A 22,396-nucleotide genomic window follows, 5' to 3' on the forward strand; every position below is an offset into this window, starting at 1 on the left:
ATCAGGTTCTTAAAGGTATGTTAAAGCTTGAGCTGCCTGCTACTCGTTTAACCAGCGTTCTCTTCCTACTTGGATTTGTTGTATTTCATAACTTTGTTCACATATAAATATCTCTGAACAAGATACTGAAAAGTCATTTAATTAACCATGCAAAGATATGTCAACCAGGAATATTCTTCAAGTTGTCCTGAGGGGAAGAAATGTAAAAATTACAGTAATTTTCAGGATTTATTGTATCAACATTTTTAGTTTGTATTTGCCAACAGGTATACGTGTTTTTGTGTGTTTTTTGTTGTTGTATTTAACCAGATCTATTCAAACACAAACCTAAAGTATGCAAATGTTGAATTAAAAGTTGGATGTGAGCAGTAGAAAATCATTTAACCAAATCCAAAGTTAGAATTCTTCACATTTCATTAATGAAATGCATCTCTGTCCCGATCAGATGTTAATTGCTTCATTGCTGCATTCATACCAAAATAGTGTTGTATTGTTTTGATGCTGTCTCTCCTTCCCCATTCATTAATCCTCAGATCTGATGCAACAGTTCGCTGCGTGCTTTCACAGGTCTCTTTCACACCCGAATGCCTCGTCCCTCTCTGTCTGTGTTCAGGTCTTTCATGACATTGCGTACAAGGCCAAGGACAGACAAGACCTGCTGGCCGGTATCGACGAGTTCCTCGATGAGGTGATCGTGCTTCCTCCGGGAGAGTGGGACCCGGCCATCAGGATAGAGCCCCCGAAATCCCTCCCCTCCTCTGACAAAAGGTCTGTAAGCATGAATAAATAGGAAGCAGTCGGAGTCCGACTCACTGATGCTTCTTTTACTCTGTACAAGAGTTATATCAAAGAGCAAGCTGCCGAATTACAACAGAACAGACATTGGAGCATCTTTGCATTCGTGGATAGTGAATTTTTTCAGCCATATTTATGCCTCAGCGCAGCGCAGCGAGGCGGAGGCATACGAGTGTGAGGGGGTAGTTCTAGTTTATTTAGACTTAGTACTGTGTCAAATGTTCTTTTTATCATTTTTAGTCAGTGTCTTTTTTTTTGTTTTAGTTGACTAAAATTCTGAACATTTTAGTCGTATCTAGATTTTACACACTTTCAATGAAAACTGTTTTGATCATCAGCTTGAACATTTCAGTCAATATAGTCGAGCCAGAAAATCACCTCATTTCTTTCTCCCAAGCTCTGCTGTTAACTTTAACTAAAGTAAGTCCCCCTGACTGCTCATCGCTGTAGTCCTGATTAGTGATGGGATGATATAGGATTATATCGGGAATTACAATGAAAACACTCACAATAAATTGATCATGGTGAGTCTCCATTATAGGAATAAATGTGAATTAAGATCGTTTCATATGTTTTTCACTAAAAAGGATGTTCACTAAAAAATCCTATCGCCTATCTGTGATGCTTTTAGGTCCATTTTAAGAGTTTTAAGCATGTTTTGATGATTTGCAGAATAATTTTGGGAATTGCTATTATTTTGGCCAGGATAATCATGACATGAAATGTTCATATTGTCCCATGTGCACTGCACAGGAAATGAAACTTCTGCATTTAAAAAAAACAACTACATTTCAGTCTTTTCTTTTTTCATCAACAATATTGCATGTTGATATCGTCACAGTTAGTGTTTAGTAAGGTCGGGGCCGTCTCTTCATCATCTCGTCTTAACAAAATGACACATTCGGCACCTAAAATGTGTCTCCACGCTGTGTCCCCTCCTCAGCAGTGTCCTCATGTTGATTCTCTGCCTGGGAAGAAAAATAAAAAATCGTTTCACTTTCTGGAGATTATTAAATAGGATTATAAAAAGTAACCCAGCAGTAACCCCATGAGATATTTCCCTTGTTATCTTATCTGAAATCACAATTGTTCTACAAGGTCCTCAGGCTGCGTATTAGTCTGCTGGTCATTTATTAAACCACACACACACACACACACACACACACACACACACACACACACACACACACACCTACACATGCGCCCAACGGATAGAAATGATCAATGCAAGGGTACATTTAACAACAATGTGGCAGTGAAAACTTAGCGAGTACAAGATCTTGCATTAAACATGCAAGATCTGTTCTGAATGCTGTGTGTGCAGTAACTACATTATGTTATAGAAGAGCAATCACTGCAAAATCACTGGAGTGCATCCACATGTACAGCACAGTGTTCAATTATGAAAGAGCAGCTGTGGGTTTTATTCAAAGCTGCAGTTTTACTCGGTAAAGCAGGGACGTTTTAGCTATTTGATGTATGCGAGCACTGATCGATCAGGCTATTTAAAAACGTAGCACACATCAACATCGTCTGATCGCCAACTCAGGAAAAGAGGCCAAGACAACATGCTGACACTTACAGGTGCAGTTTGTAGTATTTGGAGACATCTAGCGGCAAGTTTTCAGATTGCAACCAACTGAAACTTCTTCTGAGTGCCAAACGCGTAGGAAAACTACTGCAGACGACACGGAAACACAAACACGCTAATAGCCCTATCTAGAGCCAGAGCTTGGTTTGTCCATTCTGGGCTACTGTAGAAAGAGGACCCACGCCGTCATATTCTATTTCTGCTAATTGATTCCCATAAATTCTACACACTTTGCCTTTTTTAGTAACTTAAATGCTAAGGTACATTTTCTGCCAGACTGAACAAAACTGTGTGTATTTTTGTGTATTTTAGGAAAAACATGTATGCAGGAGGGGACTCTCAGATGAACGGAGATATGCCTCATGATGGAGGTCATGGAGGAGGGGGACATGCTACTGGGGACGAGCTAAAGAAGACCGGAAGGTATGAAATTATGAAAAATATATATATATTGAAATGCTTTATAGTTTATTTGAGAATTATATAGCTATAATAATTTGCATACCAGGCTTAAAACTGGACAGAGAGCATTTCACGACCTTTCAAACACTAAAAATCGAATAGTAAAAGGCCATTGTAAAATTTAGGCAAACAGTGCATCTTTCAAGCACAACTGGTAGTGCAAATATTTAGGTATAAATGAGTTAAACAAATTATAAAGCATTGTACAATGAACCAAAGTGCAACATGACTCTTAATAAATCCAGAGAAAAATGTAAAATGATTTGTGTTTGATTACACAGAATGTTGTCTTGTTCCTCATATCTTGGAACATTTGGCCTCACTGTGCTAATGACTCAGTGTTTCATAAACCATGCTTTGTAAAATGAAAGAAGTTTTACAGTGTAGTTCTCTGGGTCTGCATACTAATACTTTAAATTCATCCAAAATGTTGTTTTGTTGGGCTTAGTTTAGCTTAGATGGATTATGAGACAAACTCTTTTTTTTTTTTGTCATTTTGTGTCTCTCTTTGTAGTTGCTTTTTGTCTCTTTGTAGTTGTTCTATGTCTCTTTGTGGTTGTTTTGTGTCTCTTTGGAGTCATCCTGAGTCTCTTTTTAGTTGCTTTTTGTCTCTTTGTAGTTGCTTCTTGTCTCTTTTGTAGTCACTTCACATCTCTTTGTAGTTGTTCCTTGTCTCTTTTTAGTTGTTTTTTGTCTCTTTGCAGCTGTTTTGCATCTCTTTGTAGTCCTCTGTGTCTCTTTGTAGTCATTGTGTTTCTTTGTGTGTGCTTTCTTGGTTAATATATGTCTCTTTGAGAGACATTTAGTAGGTGAAGGCCACTTGGAGCACCCTGGGCCTGTGCCCGGTAGGCCTGTTTAGTAATCTATCCGTGCTGCTTAGTATTCCATATTGTGGAGAACAACACCTTTTCTCTGTTTTCAGGTTTTGTGGGGGTCTCCTACTTGACATCAAAAGAAAAGCGCCTTTCTTTATCAGTGACTTCACCGATGCATTTCACATTCAGGCCTTGTCAGCCATTTTGTTTATTTACCTGGGAACTGTGACAAACGCCATCACCTTCGGTGGTCTGCTGGGGGATGCTACAGAAAACATGCAGGTCGGACTGACATTTGAACCTTTTTAGCAGTTTGTGAAGCGTTTACCACTTATGTTCTGAGTTATCCCCTAAATTGTTCCCGTCCGTATGTGCAGGGGGTGTTGGAGAGTTTTCTGGGCACAGCGATCACAGGTGGGGTTTTCTGTCTGCTGGGCGGCCAGCCTCTCATCATCCTCAGCAGCACCGGTCCTGTTCTGGTGTTTGAACGGCTGCTCTTCAATTTCAGCAGGTCCCGTTTCCATTTTCTTAACTCATTCAAGGTCCACTGCTCGGAAAAATAAACTGAAAAGTTGAGAATAAAGTCAACATGTTTTTTTTTTTTTTTAGGTTTTAAAGTTAAAATCAAAATAGTAATGATTTCAATTCTCCAGCTCCAGTCTGTCAGCTTCCATGTGTCAGATAAGGGATCTGATAGTATTAAGTTATTTATGAAATATTGTCCTTTTATTCTTAAAAACTTTTTTCTCAAACAAATACAGCCTAATTCTCATAACGTTAAAACTTTTTCCTTGAAATATAACAACTTTGTTCTCTTTTTTCTTTTTGTTTTCTGACTCTCTTTTAACATGCGTTGTGTTTCTCTCCTCACAGAGATAACGAATTTGACTACCTGGAGTTCCGCCTGTGGATCGGCCTGTGGTCGGCGTTCTTCTGCCTGATGCTCGTGGCCACTGACGCCAGCTTCTTGGTTCAGTACTTCACCCGGTTCACTGAGGAGGGCTTCTCCTGTCTCATCAGCTTCATCTTCATCTACGATGCCTTCAAGAAGATGCTCAAATTAGCTCACCACTATCCCATCAACGCAGACTTTAGAATAGAGTATGTCACGCAATATGACTGCCTCTGTATGGCCCCTGCTGTTCTAGGTGAGATGACTTTTATCTTTGAGGCATTAAGGTGCTGATTAGACATGTATTTTGCTGAAAACAATTGGCTGTTTTAGGATACAGGATATCAGCTAGAGGGAAACAATGAGGAGAAGGGTTAAAGGGAGGATTGTTAAGTTTGCAGTTTTCCATGGATCGTTTGGTTGTGCGGAGTAATTACAGCTTTATTGGCTGCTTTGTCTCGTTTTGGCATGAATGGACAGATATTTCTATGATGACAGAGAATAAAAAAGAACCAAGCTTGCTGTTGTGACCATAAAAAATTGAAGTGAAGTGCTGCTGATGAGACTCTAAAGCGACACAGCATGCATCTTTGTTTTATTTTCTGGTGGAGGATGGGAGATGAAGGGGGGGGGAAGCCCTGACTTACTGGTAATCCCCTGCTGCTTTTAAAAATATCTCTATGACACACTCACAGAAATATGCTATTCCCCATGCTGCTCCACATACAGTGGAGCACAGTGCAAACCCTGGAGGGGCGAACAACAGATGCTTACTTTGGACGAGTGAGCAGCTGACACATCTAAGTAAAAATAGAAGGAGTCTCCGTCCGTCTGTCTGTCTTTCAATTGTCTTGATAACAGTTCATCTTGGTGGGTGTATTGCTGAGAGTCCAAGGAAGTGCAGCATCTAGTGCAAGCTCTTGAAATATGGGGGCGTATAGCTCGCTCTCCGTCGATGTCCGTCAGAGCTTTTGCACCCAAACAACGCAGTGTACTCTAGCGTTGCTGGGGGATGCAATTAATGTCATGGCGGTTGGTCATTTAGCTCAAGAAGGAAATATCTTTTACTGTAAATTCTCTTTGGGGGGCATTTTATGCAGAAGCAGCAGAGAAATGTCAGGAAACGAGGGAGAGGGAGTGAGGGCAGACATGTCTTGACAGTTGGACTGTTGTGTGACATTTTCTACATGCATTGATTTACTGAGATCAGCTAACATGTTAAGTGTGAGCATAAGCAACACTTATGTTGGGATAGTAACATGCATGCTACATTTACCACATCATCATTCAAGTGAAAGCAGCACGACTGGGCCTGAATGCAGCTGAGCTAAACAACATGTACAATACAACTTAGATTCATGAAAGTTCTGCCAAGTCATGAAAATTGCCATCCATTCAACAGGGTTGTTTTTCATGTGTATACAGAGCATTATACACATTATTATGGCGTGGTTTTAGACAAATGTTATTTTATTGAGGATGAAAAGTGCAGTGTTAAAAATGAGTTTTTGTTTTGTTTTTGCAGAGAACAGTACAGACCTCTCTGACGATTCGCTAGAAGGTACTTCGATCTGGTACATGAACAACACTGATCTGGTAAGTCTTTGTTTTTATGGCTGTCCTCTGAGAGAGAGAGAGAGAGAGAGAGAGAGAGAGAAAAAAAGATAGATTTACATTATTTCAATATTCTTTGACACTTTTTTAATTGGTGTTCGTCCTGGATGCAAAATTATTCTTATTGATAGTTTATGTGATATGTCATCAGTGGTGGGGAAAAAATACTCTTTTACTTAAGTAGCATTGTAACATCGTAAAAATACTCTGTTATAATAAAAGTCCTCATCATCAACAGAATTGCCCATTTTAGAATCAAATACATTATATTACCGGATTATAATTGGTAATGCATAACTATTCATCACTTAAATGTTGCAGCTGATAAAGATGGAACTTGTTTCAACTAATTGATAAACTGCTGGGTAGCTATATCCCTAATGATACATCATGATTTATTAGTTGAGTTACATTTACTTTTAAGAATATGAATCTGCAAACTAACCATTATTGTAGCGTAAAATGGAAACAAAAAGTACAGTTTTGAGGTACTTCTACTTTACTAAAGTACAATACGTAACCATAGCTCTTATGTACTGAAGTGTACTCTTTGTATTTCACCGATTTACTTCAAGCATTGTTTTAATGTGAAGGACTTTGGTCTGAATGCTGCTGAAATTCTTCGACAATCTCGTAAAGATTGTCGAAGAATGCGGTCACAAATCCCGTACCAACCACAGGTGGCAAGATAAAGAGGAACTTTAAGAACAATGTGTTTGTTGAACGATGTTACAACGTAAATAAAACCATCTGATTAGCACGTTGTTTCCACTTTGAGGTTATTGTGACACTAAGTCGGCTTATCTTTTATCTCCGCTTACTCCAAAACAGTGTGCAGTCTGCGACAGTTGTCCGCCCGACCTTCTCAGCCTCAGTTTATGTCACAGCTGCGGTGGGACGCTCCTTTTGCATTTCTCTATAATCACGACACTCTTCGTTTCCTCTGTGCAGCCGATGAACGCCACGTGGTCGTCCCTCTCAACGGCGGAGTGCTTGAAGTACAACGGAGAGCTGGTGGGGAAGGCCTGCGGGTTTGTCCCAGACATCACCCTCATGTCCTTCATCCTGTTCTTCGGCACTTACACCTGCTCCATGTGTCTGAAGAAGTTCAAGACCAGCCCGTTCTTCCCCACCACGGTGAGTCGGCCACACTGAGCTTAGTCAGTCCAACGGGTCATCTGTCGGGTGAAATGAATTAATGTGTCCAGCAGGCTACGGAGGACAACTTTGTCTTAACTTTGTGTTAACTTCCACGCAGGTGAGGAAACTCGTCAGTGACTTTGCCATCATCCTGGCCATCTTCATCTTCGTTGGAGTCGATATGCTCGTTGGAGTCGAAACTCCGAAACTCATTGTGCCAAGTGAATTCAAGGTGAGTCCCTCACCACCTCCTAAGTGCTCATGTCAATGCACAATCCAAGCGCATTTTGTTTTGGTGCTTTGCTTCATGAAACATAACAAGATTCCAGGAGACTGTTGTCCTCCCGTCTGCATGTCGGAATAACCTTGAGCAAGACACTTGACTCCAAAAGTTCTCTGTGTAGGGAAATATTTTGAAGTTGCTTTGGACAACAACATCTGCCAAATAAATGCAATTCAATATAACGGGTTTTGAAAATAATCAGCAGAGATGTAAAGTTATTTATATTTCTAACAATAAAGGAACGCAACAACTTCTGTCCCAGCTGTTGAGCACAAATGGCATTTTATCTTCCTCCTCCACAGCCAACGAGTCCTAAACGGGGCTGGTTTGTGCCCCCGTTCGGAGGAAACCCCTGGTGGGTTTACCTGGCGTCGGCTCTCCCCGCCCTGCTGGTCACCATACTGGTCTTCATGGACCAACAGATTACCGCTGTGATCGTCAACAGGAAGGAGCACATGCTGAAGGTAAAGATAAAACTTTATCGACAAAATGTTTGGAATGCTAAATGTCGTGACTGTTTTTAATGCACAAGGTTGATTCACTGTATGGGAGGCAGAGGAGAGTTCTTCGACCACAGATGGCAGGATGTTTATTATTGTGTAACAATTAGCTACAACATTTGTGGAAGCATATGATTCTGCAGGGAATCTTGCACAATAAATTCCTGTGATGTAAAATGCAGAGACTTGCATTTTGTGTGTAAATAAGAAATTCAGTAACGACACCAAAACCAAGTTTCTTTGCAGTGAATCTTTTTCTTTCTGTTTGTCTAACGTGATTTATGTGAAGTGGGGATTTTCATGTGTTTCCCAGAACATACTGCAGTTTGTACAGGACACTGGCTACCTTCACACTGTAGTTAAATATCTTTGTCATTCTTCTCGTGGGGGTGAGAGATGTTTCATGGCAGTGACTGAACACAGCTCGGTTCCAAAAGCAACCACTTGAAAAATGTTCAGAGAGTCACTGCTGAAGATGATTTCTTTGATTTCAGCGATGCGGCTCTTCAGTAGAGATCCAAAGTGCTCCTAATCCGCATGTTATATGGTCCGACCATAGAAGAGCTGTTTGCTGGGCTTTAGCTGTCCTGTGTCTGCAGCCGTGCTCTGCATACTGTCCATGTCTGAGCGAACACATACATGACTTTTGACCTTGTGTTTGTTGTCTGTACCAGAAAGGGGCAGGTTACCATCTGGATCTGTTCTGGGTGGCCGTTCTGCTCATTATTTGCTCCTTCATGGGTCTGCCGTGGTACGTGGCCGCCACCGTCATCTCCATCGCTCACATCGACAGTCTGAAGATGGAAACCGAAACATCGGCTCCTGGAGAGCAGCCGAAGTTCCTGGGTGTGAGGTGAGACTTGTTTAAGGTGTTCCAGAGTGCGTACTTTGACTGTTTTTCTTAATTTGATTGTTTATCTAACAGCACTGAAGAAAAACTATATCAACAAAACGATATCATTAACAGAATATGCAAAGGAGGGCAAAAGCCCTGAAGGCTTATCACGGGTCTCCCCCAGTTTTGGATAAAATGATCAAATAAAATAAACTTAAATGAACAATTTTTACTCAAAGCGCTTTTACTATACATGTCATTCACCCAGCAATTTGGGGTAAAAAGACACGTCGACATGGACTAGGACCGCCGATCTTCTGATTGAGGGACGACTCGCTCTACCTTTTTGAGTCACAGTCGCCCAAATTCAAATCATTAGTTCCAAAATACAGAGCCATTATCCTGTTAATAAAAAGTCAAGAAAGTAATATGAAGCTTAAACAGGGAGCTGTTTAACTTTGTTCAAAAACGGAGTGCTGCAGGATGTTGTACATATTTTAGTAGGCAGTAGGTATCGCACTGGTTCCCTCAGCAAAACAATGTTTCCATTGGATTTTGGATAATTGCAGAAAAAAAGCTCTGTGGTGAACTAATGTTAATGAGATACTTGTTCAGCAAGATAATCTTCACAAATGAACACTTATGTTTTTTTCTGAAGCGTAAGTTATAAAGCTAATGATAGGACACAGACCACAGTCACATGACTTCACGTCACCACCTCTAAGCTAAAGGTGTTCCAGTGATGACGTTTTGTTCTCTCATTTAGCCACTTGTTACCAACCACTGCTTGTGTTAACCACTGACCATATTACAGGCATCAAAGCAAAAACCCATTCAAAATGGGAGGGTGTATACGAAAGCCTGAAGCTATTATAGATATTAAAAGATAATGCTTAAATGTTAATCGTGCAAGAGACGAAGGAGTCAAAGTCATGGTTATTTAAATTCACCCTGTCGCTGTAGCACCACCTGTAGGTGACAAACTTTACAGAATCGCTTGGAGAAGCTGTGTGGACCGGCTGTTCTAAGAATTTATTAGAAGGCATAATAGCATTTCTTTAAGACAAATGGACAACCCTGGTGACTCATCCCAATATTGAATATACCAAATTAGACAAAGACAGAAAGTAAAGTGTCTTTTTAGGCAGAAATGTGGTATATACTGAAAGATTAGCTTTCAGCCAAGCAATCCAGGACAAACAGTTATTTAACAAAAACACAGTTCAGAAGTTGTTGTACTGTCTGCACCAAATTTTAGCAAAATTGAGTTTTAGAGGTCCTCTTAACTAACACTCCAACATACGCTGTGTGCCAAACACATGCAATAACTCTTACTAGAGGTCATGAACTGAACTGTAAATCAGCTGATTTGAGTCACGAGCTAAGCTTTAAAATCATTTACACCGCAGGTTACCGTTAAATTGTTAATCCTGAATGGTACAATACTGTTAATCATTGTCTCTCATGTTTGAAAGCAATATTACCTTAATCTCTTGTTTTAACTGTATTTTAGAAGAAGTAGTGGGGGAAAATACACAAAGGGAAATTGTCTCTGCTGTCCATTAGTGACTCTGTGTACTCCAGTTGAGTTGTTGTTTTCATTAAACCATGGTTAAGACACTTTGTGATTTTCTTCCTGTTTTCAGAGTTTGTTTTCGTGTCCGTCATCCTCCAGAGCCTCCTGATGTGTCAGCTGTGAGCTGAACTAACAAACTTGTGTAACTTCTTCACACTTTGAACTCCCTACAAAATGTTGGAGTTGTTTTTGCTTTGGCTAAACTGAATGAGATTTGGGAAATGATTGACCTCCTCAAGTAATCGACACCATTTTTTTTTTTCCAGGCTTTTCTTTGACTTTATGATTGTGGGTAAAAGAGGCAAAATTAAAAAGGGGAATTAAACCAAGCGGACATTTTAGTTTCGTTCTTGTGTTTAACTGTATTTTTCTCCCCTCTTTGTTGTTTCAGAGAGCAGAGGCTCACCGGTGTCGTCGTGTTCATCCTGACAGGACTGTCTGTATTTATGTCTCCTATTTTAAAGGTAATTAATCAGAGTGTCTTGTGTTGTTGGTCACTTAGTGTCTCAACTTTAATCTTTCATCTTTTATCACACCAGGCAATTAAAGTCACTAGAAAGTGTTTTAATGTGTAAACCACAAAAGCACTTCTCAAATTGAAATGCAAAAACGAAAGTATCTCAACACTGACGGACAAAAAACAGTTTGATCTGGTTACTGCGGCTGTAATGCATAACAATACTTATGTTTATGTTTATGTTATGAAGAGCACATACATGAAATGTAAAAAAAAAGGTGTCAAAATAAAGTAATAGGCCTCTTATTATTCTCACAACTAGGTTTGTTTTTGGGATTTTTCTTGACTAACTGTCTGAGAAAAGAACGTCAACACTAAACTCTCCAGTTGGCCGCTACTCTTCAGTCCATGTGTGTTGAGGTCAACAAGATCTGAGTATAGATTAACTTCTAGTGAGACAGATGGTTCGATTCCTAAATGTAAAAATGTTATCAGGAAGAGTTATGAGTGATTGTTTGGCATTTAGGTAAGAAATTCAAAATAAAATGCTTATTGTAAAACTGCAGAAATTGGAAAAAATGAACCCAAAATAATCTCCTTTCCTGTCTGTTTGACCTAGTTCATCCCGATGCCTGTGCTGTATGGAGTCTTCCTATACATGGGAGTCGCCTCTCTCAATGGAGTGCAGGTAATTGATACACTGCTTTATTTATATATATATAAAAAAACTGACAGGCTAAGAAACAGTGACGTGATCTGACTGTTTGTCCACCAACCTTATTATTCTGGGAAGTCGCGACTCGAAGAGATTGAGAACCAGTGTTCTAACTTACACGTCATGTTGGTAGTATTTGAAGCTTCTTCATCAAAAGGAACCTCTGGAGTATCCAAGAACCAAGCCGGTGACCAGCTGTTCCTCTGATGTATTCATTCATTCATGCATGCAGAGCATCCTGTCACGCGTACTTGAACCTCTCATCTTTTTTCTGCAGTTCATGGATCGTCTCAAGCTGCTCCTGATGCCAGCGAAGCATCAGCCCGACCTGGTTTACCTGCGACATGTTCCCCTCCGGAAGGTCCACCTCTTCACCTTCATCCAGATCCTCTGCTTGGCCCTGCTCTGGATCCTCAAGTCCACTGTGGCCGCCATTGTATTCCCTGTCATGGTGAGAGACAATTGCAGTGATATTTGGCCACTATTAGTATTTGAAAAGCTATAATTATATATGTATTTAACTATCTTGATGCTAGTGAAAAGTTACTATGAGCATGAAACTATTCTCGCTATTGAATTTTCTTGATAATAGTTTGGTCAGAGAAATGGAAGCGCTAATGAGCGATGCCTCCTCATTGGAAACTATTTTAAAGAGGCAATGGCACCATTTGACAGTACCTCCTTGGCCAACTAGATGGCGCTCTGAGGCTCACCACAACAGCATTCATAACTTGATTATTAAATATAAAAAATCACCTCCCAGTCCACTCTGAGCCTCCTCTTCTTCTGCTTTTAGATCCTCGCTCTGGTGGCCGTCAGAAAAGCGATGGACTGGATGTTCTCGCAGCACGAACTCGGCTTCCTGGACGACGTCATCCCAGAGAAGGACAAGAAGAAGAAAGAGGACGATAAGAAGAAAAAGAAAAAACGAGGCAGCATAGACAGCGACGCTGAAGACGTAAGGCTTTTGAGTTTACAGTTTCAACACATCGGACCGTTTTACATGACACCCCATTCCCAAGTCTGTCACCAACAATCTCCAGCCCTGCTCCCAGCTCCCTGTTTTCTCCTCCTTCATGTACCACTTGAGTGTTTACCCACAGGCTAGTCAATATCCAGGTCTATAGGAGGTCTTTCCCTCAGTTTCACTTGTTGTAAAAGAGTGACGATGAGAAGATTTGATAATACAGCATATGCTAGTATTCCTGAGTTCTATAGCCTCGGGAAAAATCTTAGAGATATTATAGATATCAAATGCAAGAGTCACTTACTAATTTTCAGTGATTATTTACGTCTCCTTGGTGTAAAAGATAAACATCCAGCAGATTTGTGTTTGTTTTTTACCTCAAAGTTTGATTTTACAGATTTTTCAGCAGTCTTTCAGTTTCTTGTACTTGGGAGGCCAAGACCGTTGTTGTATGAGTGTGTTTTATATTTTTTATAATCACTATAAAGACATCTGAGCATTTTATGTTAAGATGTCTTTACAGTGATTATGCACTAATTGGATTATCTGTGTTTTTAGAGTTTGAGTTTTGAGTCATTTAGCACGGAAGCTGGAAGTAGAGGTCTTCATGGGTCCACTTGGTTTTTATGACCAAGGACCCAAGTTAGGCTGTGAAAAATGTATTTTGGGATATGGGTTCTCTGTTTGGTTCACTGCATTTTCAGACCAGATACATTTATCCTCAGGTCAGTTTAGTTCGGGTCTGTTTTTTTTTTTTTGAAGCGGTTCATTTCAGATCGAAAGAAGACTTTTAGCTTGAAGCCAGACGAATCGGTGGACAATCGGACGTTTTTAGACCCAGTGAGTGATGCATTTGTAAAATGCTATAGGCTTGACATCAGTGGGTTGAATTAGATTTAAGCTCTTGCCCTTTGATTCTTACAGACGGGCAGAAAGGTTTATCACATATCTCTCGGTGCCACGTTACTACGGGGATCACGAGTCTCCATTTCCATGATTCGATTTGACTTACGATTCCATACAAACATCTTCTTTTTTTTTCAGCACTGATGGCTTTGCCATTGTTAGAGAGACACTATACAACAACAGCTTGCATTTCCTCACCTGCAAAAAGCCCCCAGATCCTTTTCCTGTACTTTGTTTGTTTTTTTCTTTTGTTTTTTTGGAGAAGCGCCGATCCTGCTCTCTAATTTTGATCAATTTAAAATTTAGAATCAAAATTGTGACACCCATACATTATTGCATTGCCTCTTTTACCTTTGCAAACCAGGAAAGTGTAAATCAAGTTGCATCACCACCAGCTGTTTAGTAATCAATAGTTTGTATTTTCCTGATAAAAACAAATCAATCGGGGTCGCAGGTCGTCACAGGTTTAGTCGTGTGAATGTGTGTGTTGATGATAACTCACCGACACGCCCAGAGGTCCCGTCTCAGGATGTGTGTTTCCTTTCTCCAACAGTCTGACTATCCTTACAATGAAAAAGTTCCCAGCATTAAAATCCCCATGGACATGATGGAGCAGGAGCCTTTCTTAGGTGATAAGGCCTCTGACAGTGAGTAGACCCGAAACCAGCTGCAGCTCTGGAGGGAAAATCCGTCGTCCTCTCGATCCTGACTGACTCCTGCTCTGCTTCCTCCTTCAGTGTCTCTGCCGTCTTCTTCTGTGACTAAGACTTGATGTTGGTCTTTCACTAACTGCATGATATTAACATTCCGTCTTTGTCTTTGTCTGTCTTTAACCTTTACTCCAGCCCTGTCTTTTATTTCAAAACATGCATACAAAATAACACATTTTCTTCTCCTCCTGAACTTTTTCTTCTTGGTTTGTGACGCTATGATTTTATTAGTCTTTTCCCTTTTTAAATTATTACTTGCTGGACCTAACTGTTTCTACTTCAGTTCATGACTTCAATTTAAGTATTCACTGCTGATTTCATGAAAGGGTTTTTGTGGAATTTCAAACTTTGTTGTAGACAACGCTTGTTTAAATCAAAGACACATTTATTTTAGCTTCATGTAAAAGAGCCTGTTTGACTGACAGTAGCACGCCTACGTCCAACATTGTCTTCAAGGTAAAGTTCACCCCACAATCAAAGATATTATTCCTCTTAATTATAGCTCTATTTATCAATCTAGAGAGGCTCGTCCTCATGATGAGTGCGAGATGTAAACATTAGTGGCATCCTCCTCAGCTGAGCTGTAACGGTAGCTCGGTGATGCTACATGAGCTAGCAGTATCGAGTGTAGATGTGCGCTACTTTCTGGTGATACCGTTGTCGAAGTGGTAGAAAGAAAATAGTTCCTGTTTGAAAACTGCTCACAACAAGGTCTGTGGATTATCTTGAGAGACCAGGTCAGGATTTTTGGAAAGAGACATCGCTGTTGAGTTTTTCAAATGCAAGCCGAGTGCCATATAATCCTATTGTATTGGAGAAAAGGCAGACATTTCTACGGTGGATATCTCCAAAACTAGGACAAATGTGTATTTTTGAATTGGGTTGAACTGTCCCTTTGCTATCTAATTATGTAGTTGAAGTAACAGTTATTGTTTGAACAAATTCCCTTTTACTACATTAAATCAAGTCACTGGCTTCTAACCTACTTTATTACTGCACGCTATAGTGAAGACATTATTGTTATTTAGTATTATTTACCACCAATAAGTAGTACTAACAATATCTTGATTTATAGGAAAACTCCTGTTAAACTTGTACAGTAAAGTACAACAACAGCAAAGGTTAACTGCATTCCTTTAACCTCTTGCTATGATGCTTTGCAATTTGGTTTTAACACTTTTTAATCATTCATTTTTGTAGTAAATTTCGGAGGTGTTGCCAAAAACTAAACATATTGACTCTAAGTAGATGATCAGGTTGTCATCAAAACCCTTTTAGTGGCTCACTTCACCGTCTGTTCCTCTTTGTTTCAATCTGTGCAAGTGAAGTCAGCTGCTGTCGTGTTTAGTTGGACTGAAAACCTGTAGCATCTATAAGTCGTTGGTCTGATACATGCAACACTTGTGCGAGAGACGACCGCATTAGCTTGGCTACATGCACACTAACGCCTGTTTCTTCTTTCTTTTTTTTTCTTTTTTTTTCTTCCACAGGAGAGAAGTCCCCATCATTCCTTGAACGACACACATCGTGCTGAGCAGCTTCACTACTACCAAGAAAACTGCTTGTCCAGGTGAGATGAGCGAGAGAGAGTGTGTGTGAAGCTCACGTAACGGGCCGAAATAAATGGTACAGAGGGGGAATAATAAAACCTAAATATAACTGGGTTTCTTTATGAATTCATTCTTTTGATGACTGCGGCATCAAAGATCGCAGAAGGTCAGATGGCGAGCTAACTAGCAAACATATAATGCTAGTCTGAACTTTAAAGGTCAGCATGGCTGATTAACTTACCTGAACTGCTTTTGTCCCGCTCAGACGTCTCCTCTCGGTGGCCTTTAAACCTGCAGTAGCTGTTCTTTTGTCCACATGGGGGCAGCTGAGGCGAGTTGTGAACACAAGAACTCAAGAGTTGATACGGAGAATGTGTTGGACAACAGTTGCTTTATTTTCCACATCCAGAAGTTATGGATGAACGTCATTCATTTTGTCGAGGCGTGTTTGTGTCCATCTCATATAAGATTTTATATCATTATTATATTTAATACTCACTCTCTTTTAACCTGGCCTGGGCGGTCTAACAGCAACGATCTACAAAGTCAGCTCACCGACAGCTGGGTTTGTTATGACGCCATGATTTGAATAGTTCTGAATATTTTGTAGTATTTGTGAGGGTTTCTGGACAATATGTGTCATTGTTTTGTGTTGTTAATTGATATCCAATATTAGATATACATATATTTGCATAAAGAAAGCACATTTGTCCACTTCCATGTTGATAGGAGTATTATATAATACTTGACAAGAAGTCCTGGTTGATTAAGAATTCCTATTTGAGTGAAGACAATGGGATTGTGCTTATAGAGTTTAACAGTCTGGACTTGTTTTGTTGATGCATGAGCCTCAGGTTTTCAGAATTGTGTGCACAGTTCCATGTTTTGTGTGTACAATGGAGCATATGGAGATTCAGCATTTTTACCTGGGAATGTCACCACAGATGACCAGTTTGTAATACTGCAAATATTTTTGTATATATATAAGTATGTAACCTGCTGGATAACTAAAAGTAATTGATAAGTTACAAATGTGTACAATGTAAATTACACGTATTAAAGTAATACGTTAAAATACCTCTTAACATGTACGTTAGTGTAACCTGCACGTTTTGTATGGTTCAAACAAACGACTCATTTTCTAATTTATATTTGCCTCTATTGGACTTCAACTTATTAATCTTAAAACTTCTTTTGAAGCTCATCATCTGGTGCTGAAGATTTAAGATTTATTGCGGATTTATTTGGATTCCATTCGGACAAAAAGAACGAGGCACATTTAGAGAAGTAATAATGTTCTTTAACGAGCCCAGTCTTTGTGTTTGTGATGAACACACATTGTGCTTCACTGTTATGAGCTTTAGAGGAGACAATCGGTCTTAAAGAGGCAGAACAAGCCTTGTTTTTTTTTTTATAGAGGGCCAAATATTTAGAGCGATGATTATGATGCTCAAGAAGAGATTATGTTCCTCCATCATGCCCACAGCATTTAATGATGACCGGGATCCACCGCCCTGGTCCCGTGTTACATCATCTGCTTGTACGATTGTTGTACCACTGCTGACGAAAGAGGATTAGTGTTTCGGGACGATGTGTGAAAAAAAAGCATGTTGGCATCGCAGAACGTCTGTGGTGCCAACAAACAACATTTGTTTTTCTAATTGGTAGAGTTCACACTGACAGAAAACATTTTCTACTGACAGAACTGCAGTCTATGTGAGCTGAACTTTCTCTAGTACCGATTTATTTTCTTTGAGTCAAACATTTGCCTAATATTGATAAGTATTAAAGCCTTAATTGGCTCCATGCAGATGAAAAAACTGGCACAATGTCATCACATGACAGGAAGTGCTGATAAAACAGAAACTTGTTGTTTACAATTTACAGAGACACTTGACTTGTGTCTGTATATATATATATATATATATATATATATATATATATATATATATATATATATATATATAATAAAACAGATTTTCTTTTGGCAATTAAGTTTACTTATTGAAATCAAAAGCATCTTTCGTTGCTCTCCTCGTCTCCGTGGTGCTGAAAGACGCACAGCAGCGACTACTTCTCAACTGTTTCCTTATTATTCATATTCTTATAATAAAAAACTAAATTAAGTGGTTTATAAATGCTGCATCTGCTGTTTTCTGACCACAAATGTTGGTGCGTTGTGAATCCGGATGGATTTTGATTGGCTGTCTGTGTTTTTATTGTTCATCAAACCTCTCTGAAACTGATCCCAACAATGTTGTTCACCAATGTTATGTTGTTATAGGCGTGGCGTGGCGTGGATGGCCGCCCACAAGAGTTAGAAAAGTTTTTTAAAATCAATATATTTATAGTTATCGTTGTTTATGTGGACGGCCCTCAGAGCTTGAATAAATGTCCAACAATTTCTTTAGTTTTACCACGACATCCCAGCATGTGTGCTAACAACATACCGATCTGTGTTTCAGCCCCGAGATGAGTCCGCTGAAGTCTGTGCCTCACATTAGAATAGACATGGACCCCGACGACGATAATTCATTCTACTGGAAGAGCAGAGGATCTGAAACGTCTCTGTAGAGCACCGAACCACCGCCAGGCGACGCAAGACAACTCTTACTTTACATTATTGAAACAAATATTCTTTTTAACTCCGAAATCCAAAAGACTTTGTTCTGAATATGTCACAAAGAAAAGAAGGGAAACGCACTAGAAAAACAAAACAAAAAAAAAGAGTCTAAGACGACACAAGAAAACTTTCTTTTTCTAATAATGAAGCCATTTTAAAAGCATTTCTTTGCTCACAATCTTCTCTTGGTATCTTCCCTCATAGCTCCACAGTAAACTGATTAATGTAACTCCTCACTGTTCTTCTACGCAACTCCTCCCACATTTCAATGGTAAACGCTGCAGCTCTCTGACCACGCATGAAACGCCTCCCTGCTCCTTTTTTTTATATATATATATATATATATATATATATATATATAGTAAATATATAAACAAATATCTGTGGGAATTTTTATATAAAGTGATTTACTCTAATAACATTTTCCTGTAGCAGGAAAATTATGTTTTTTTCTGGGTTTTTTTTTTATAGCTCTACCTCTTGTTTTAGATTAAAGGCTTATTATGAACAAATGCAACATGTTGATTTTTGACGCAGCACGAGGGTTTTGATATTTCCTCTCTGTCCTCTTGTGGAGTCAAAATGATTCAAAAGATTCACTGTATTATAGCTCGTGAAGGAAACGTGTGCAAATAGAATATTTTTAAGTTAATTAACAGTTGATTAACAACGCACATTTGTATGTGCAGATGAGGTAAAATATTTGTATTATCACTTTTTGATGCAGTTTTTGATTGCTTCACCTTCTCTTTCTAATTGTCTGAATCTTTCTTTCACGTGTGTTCACTTCAAAGCTTTTGTTACTCTTTTAAATCAAATCAAATCATTTTATCTTTTTCTTTCTTCTTTTTAAAATGTATGTTGGTGACTTTTTCTTATCTCCTTTGCTGGTAGAAAACAGTTTAGCGATACTTAATCATCGGATTTTCCTCAGCCAAACTTACTCTAACTAGGAATACATATCATATAATCGCTTGTGCTGCACAAACTACTTAACCTAAGTGGCTTATAAGAGATCGATCCAGACGGAAATTATTATGGCGACGATGTGACGAAAGAATCAAATCGGCGTAAACTCCGTGCAGCAGGTTTATTTCTTTTTCTCTCAGCTTTGGAGTTATCTGATGATGGGATCAAATGCTTCTTTTAGTTTTTATATAATTCAAAGTTTGGATTTTGTCAAGTCTATCTCAGTACAGAACTCACACGCAGCGCTGTATGTGAGTTATTGGTCGCTGTTGTTCTTCTGTAGAGGGCAAATAAACTGAAAGTTACCGGAAAGAATATGCATCGTTAGTTAAGTTTATTCACACATGCAGATGCAAAGAGTCCCTTACAAGCCGGACTTTTGCTGCTTGTTTGTGTTGATTAAACCTTTATCCAACTGGACTGTTATTTTCTCACGTTGCCAGTATATCGGTGCGCGCTAAAGTAGTTTATTTCACAAAATACACCACGTGTTTCCACGCATCTTTTTTTCTGAATCAATTGGCTCCTTGAATTATATAAATAAGATGATTTTTTTTTGATGAAGTTAAACCTTTCTCAACTTCCCAAAGTTTCCTCTGGGCGCCTCAAGTATCGGTGCGTTTGAGTATGTATGTATAATTATGAATCCCACTGCTTTTCTTGACCCGTCCTGCGTAGCTGGTTGAGGCAGAGCTAATTGGTTAAAATTTGGCACTGAGCTCGAGTAGTTAGGGTCAGGATAGCCCATTGGTTGGGGCATAACGAGTTAGGTTACCGGTTACCTGGGTGGGAAAACCTCCGATTCTGCAGACTGAAGCCAATGCAGGAGTCTTAAAACCTGCATTCTCTCTAATGCCCAAAAGGGGGCGATACCTCTGGCTGCAAAAAGAAGTCTAATTGTATAGAAGTCTATGAGAAAATTACCCTACTTCTTACTTGATCTGTTACCTCAGTAAACATTGTTAACTTGACTTTAGGTCTGGCCCAGAAAAGCAGTGGGATTCATAATAATGTGTTAAAGAGGCCTTTGTCAAAACAAGCGGGTGTCGTAGTCTGGTAGTCTTGTTTTTAGGATCATTGACACAGAAAAAGAACCATCATAACTGTAAAGGATACCCACTGGATTTGTCTCTAAGGCCTCATTAGCATTAGCATTAACTAACTATAAAGGACTTTTTTTGCATGCGATTGTAAATTTTGCCCCCCCCCCCAATCTATTTACAGTGGGGAAGATATCGTTTCACAGCCAGTACGGAGAAGAGGAATGACGGAACAGTAGCTTAATATTTTAACAGACTTATAAAAATCCAAACTCGTCCTTTAAATGAAACATCCACAGTTGTTTTTTTTTAGGACTCAAGCTGCCGAAATGAGGCAATTAGTGTAAAAACAACAACTATTCACTGCATCCACGGTCACACCCAGAAAGAATGAACCCTCTCAGAACTGTCATTGGCCAGTATTACCTTCTGAAGCACTGTTCATCATCACAGCACCCCCACTTTATCTCTAAAGGGCCCACTGGAGCACTGTCTCACTTGAATGTTTGAGTCTGTAGCGGCAGTCCTCTGTCTTCGTCACCAGTCAAATTTAAACTGTGTGATGAATGAGCCGCCTTCCTCCTCTGGAAATCATGTACATAAAGAGGCACGTCGGCTCAAACCAAAGTGCAACGAGTTACTTTGTACCATCTCGGTTCACTGTTTGAATTTAGTTTTTGTCCGGGGTTGTTTTTTTTGTTTTTTTTCCAGCTCACCAGCCGAAGTCACGACGTCGTTTATACTCCACATCAGTGTTTTTAGTCGTCAACAGCAGCGAGTGGGAACAAGTGTGACTTAATGTCTGAGACGTGTTTTTAGTGGGGAGTTGTTAGTTTAAAGTGTGTCGTACTGTGTGAGCATGTCGGGACAATAATCTACAACGTCAAATGAAAAAAAACATGTTAATGATGTTAATTTTAGGGTACGGAATAAATACTGATACGTTTGTTTTGATTAACTTTTTTGTGACTTTTTAGAAACAGGTGAAATGGTTTATTTTAGAATTTATATTTTTCAAATGAAATGTATATTGGAAAATAAACAGAATTCTCAAACAGTGACGTTTGTGCTGCTTTTCAGTCCGATAAGAGCAAAGAATAAATGAACGGAAACAACTTTGACTAACATTGTGAACGACACGTTATATTACAGTAAGAGAAAAACGTCATGTTTTCACGTTATCTCATGCTGTCTACTGGAAGCCAATAGCATCATTTTTAAGATGTTTAATGTCACCATGTCAGTTATATAAACTGCAAATGACTTTGTTGTAGCGTCAATCGATAGAAAACTAAGTGGAAACTATTTTAATAATTCATTTGAGGAGTTTCATTGTTTTATGTGATAATAAATAAATGTGTGTTTTTCCTTAATTGGACAAAACAAGATATTTGGAGATGAACTTTAACTCTTAACGGGTGTTTTTGACTATTTTCTAACATTTTATGGACCAAAAGATGAATTGATTAACGTAGAAAATAATCGATAATTAAAGTCATCGTTAGTTGCAGCCCTAATGTCAGGCAGTTTGACAGTAACTCTGCATTATGACAGAGTATATTATTATATATTATTATTATTATGACTATCAGGTGTCTACCAGACGATTCTAGACTTTCCTTCAGAACAAGTGATCGTTATGAATCAGTTTGTGAGAAATACAAAGTTAATACTCTAAACAAATAATTGATTAATTAACCCAAATAATGTTAATTGGCTATTTTGATATTCAGTGGTGGAAAGTAACAAAGTTTTGCGTTACCTGTTCTTTACTTCAATATTTCCATTTTCTGCTATTTCCTACTTAAATTAAGAATATTTGTTATACTTTTTACTCCACTATATTTGTCTAAAGTTACTTTTCAGTTTCAGATTACTGATACAAAATATAATCAACACATAAATGATGATGCACTGTATGTTGATAACGATAAGACCTTATTGATCCCTTTTGAT

At 39.0% G+C, this 22,396-nt stretch overlaps 1 protein-coding gene across 3 annotated transcripts in view; it reads left to right on the forward strand.

The window, feature by feature from the left end:
• Nucleotides 1–21,499, forward strand: part of slc4a4a (solute carrier family 4 member 4a) — a 60,242-nt gene extending 38,743 nt beyond the window's left edge. For 2 of the 3 annotated variants that reach the window (XM_068721063.1, XM_068721064.1), the window contains exons 11-27: nucleotides 614–768; nucleotides 2,699–2,809; nucleotides 3,771–3,945; nucleotides 4,041–4,174; nucleotides 4,537–4,811; nucleotides 6,081–6,151; nucleotides 7,121–7,306; nucleotides 7,428–7,541; nucleotides 7,895–8,056; nucleotides 8,767–8,945; nucleotides 10,895–10,967; nucleotides 11,580–11,648; nucleotides 11,953–12,126; nucleotides 12,472–12,633; nucleotides 14,102–14,195; nucleotides 15,749–15,828; nucleotides 18,274–18,361. In XM_068721063.1, the coding sequence (XP_068577164.1) occupies nucleotides 614–768; nucleotides 2,699–2,809; nucleotides 3,771–3,945; nucleotides 4,041–4,174; nucleotides 4,537–4,811; nucleotides 6,081–6,151; nucleotides 7,121–7,306; nucleotides 7,428–7,541; nucleotides 7,895–8,056; nucleotides 8,767–8,945; nucleotides 10,895–10,967; nucleotides 11,580–11,648; nucleotides 11,953–12,126; nucleotides 12,472–12,633; nucleotides 14,102–14,195; nucleotides 15,749–15,792 (2,178 nt within the window). In that variant the 3' untranslated portion in view covers nucleotides 15,793–15,828; nucleotides 18,274–18,361. Of the gene's footprint in view, nucleotides 1–613; nucleotides 769–2,698; nucleotides 2,810–3,770; nucleotides 3,946–4,040; nucleotides 4,175–4,536; nucleotides 4,812–6,080; nucleotides 6,152–7,120; nucleotides 7,307–7,427; nucleotides 7,542–7,894; nucleotides 8,057–8,766; nucleotides 8,946–10,894; nucleotides 10,968–11,579; nucleotides 11,649–11,952; nucleotides 12,127–12,471; nucleotides 12,634–14,101; nucleotides 14,196–15,748; nucleotides 15,829–18,273 lie in introns of all 3 variants that reach the window. The other variant, XM_068721065.1, reaches the window with a different exon arrangement.
• The last annotated feature ends 897 nt before the right edge of the window (nucleotides 21,500–22,396 follow it).

Source organism: Cebidichthys violaceus, unplaced genomic scaffold (assembly GCF_023349555.1).
Source record: "Cebidichthys violaceus isolate CVI_PGR_0920_01 unplaced genomic scaffold, fCebVio1.0.p SCAF_26, whole genome shotgun sequence".
NCBI lineage: Eukaryota > Metazoa > Chordata > Actinopteri > Perciformes > Stichaeidae > Cebidichthys > Cebidichthys violaceus.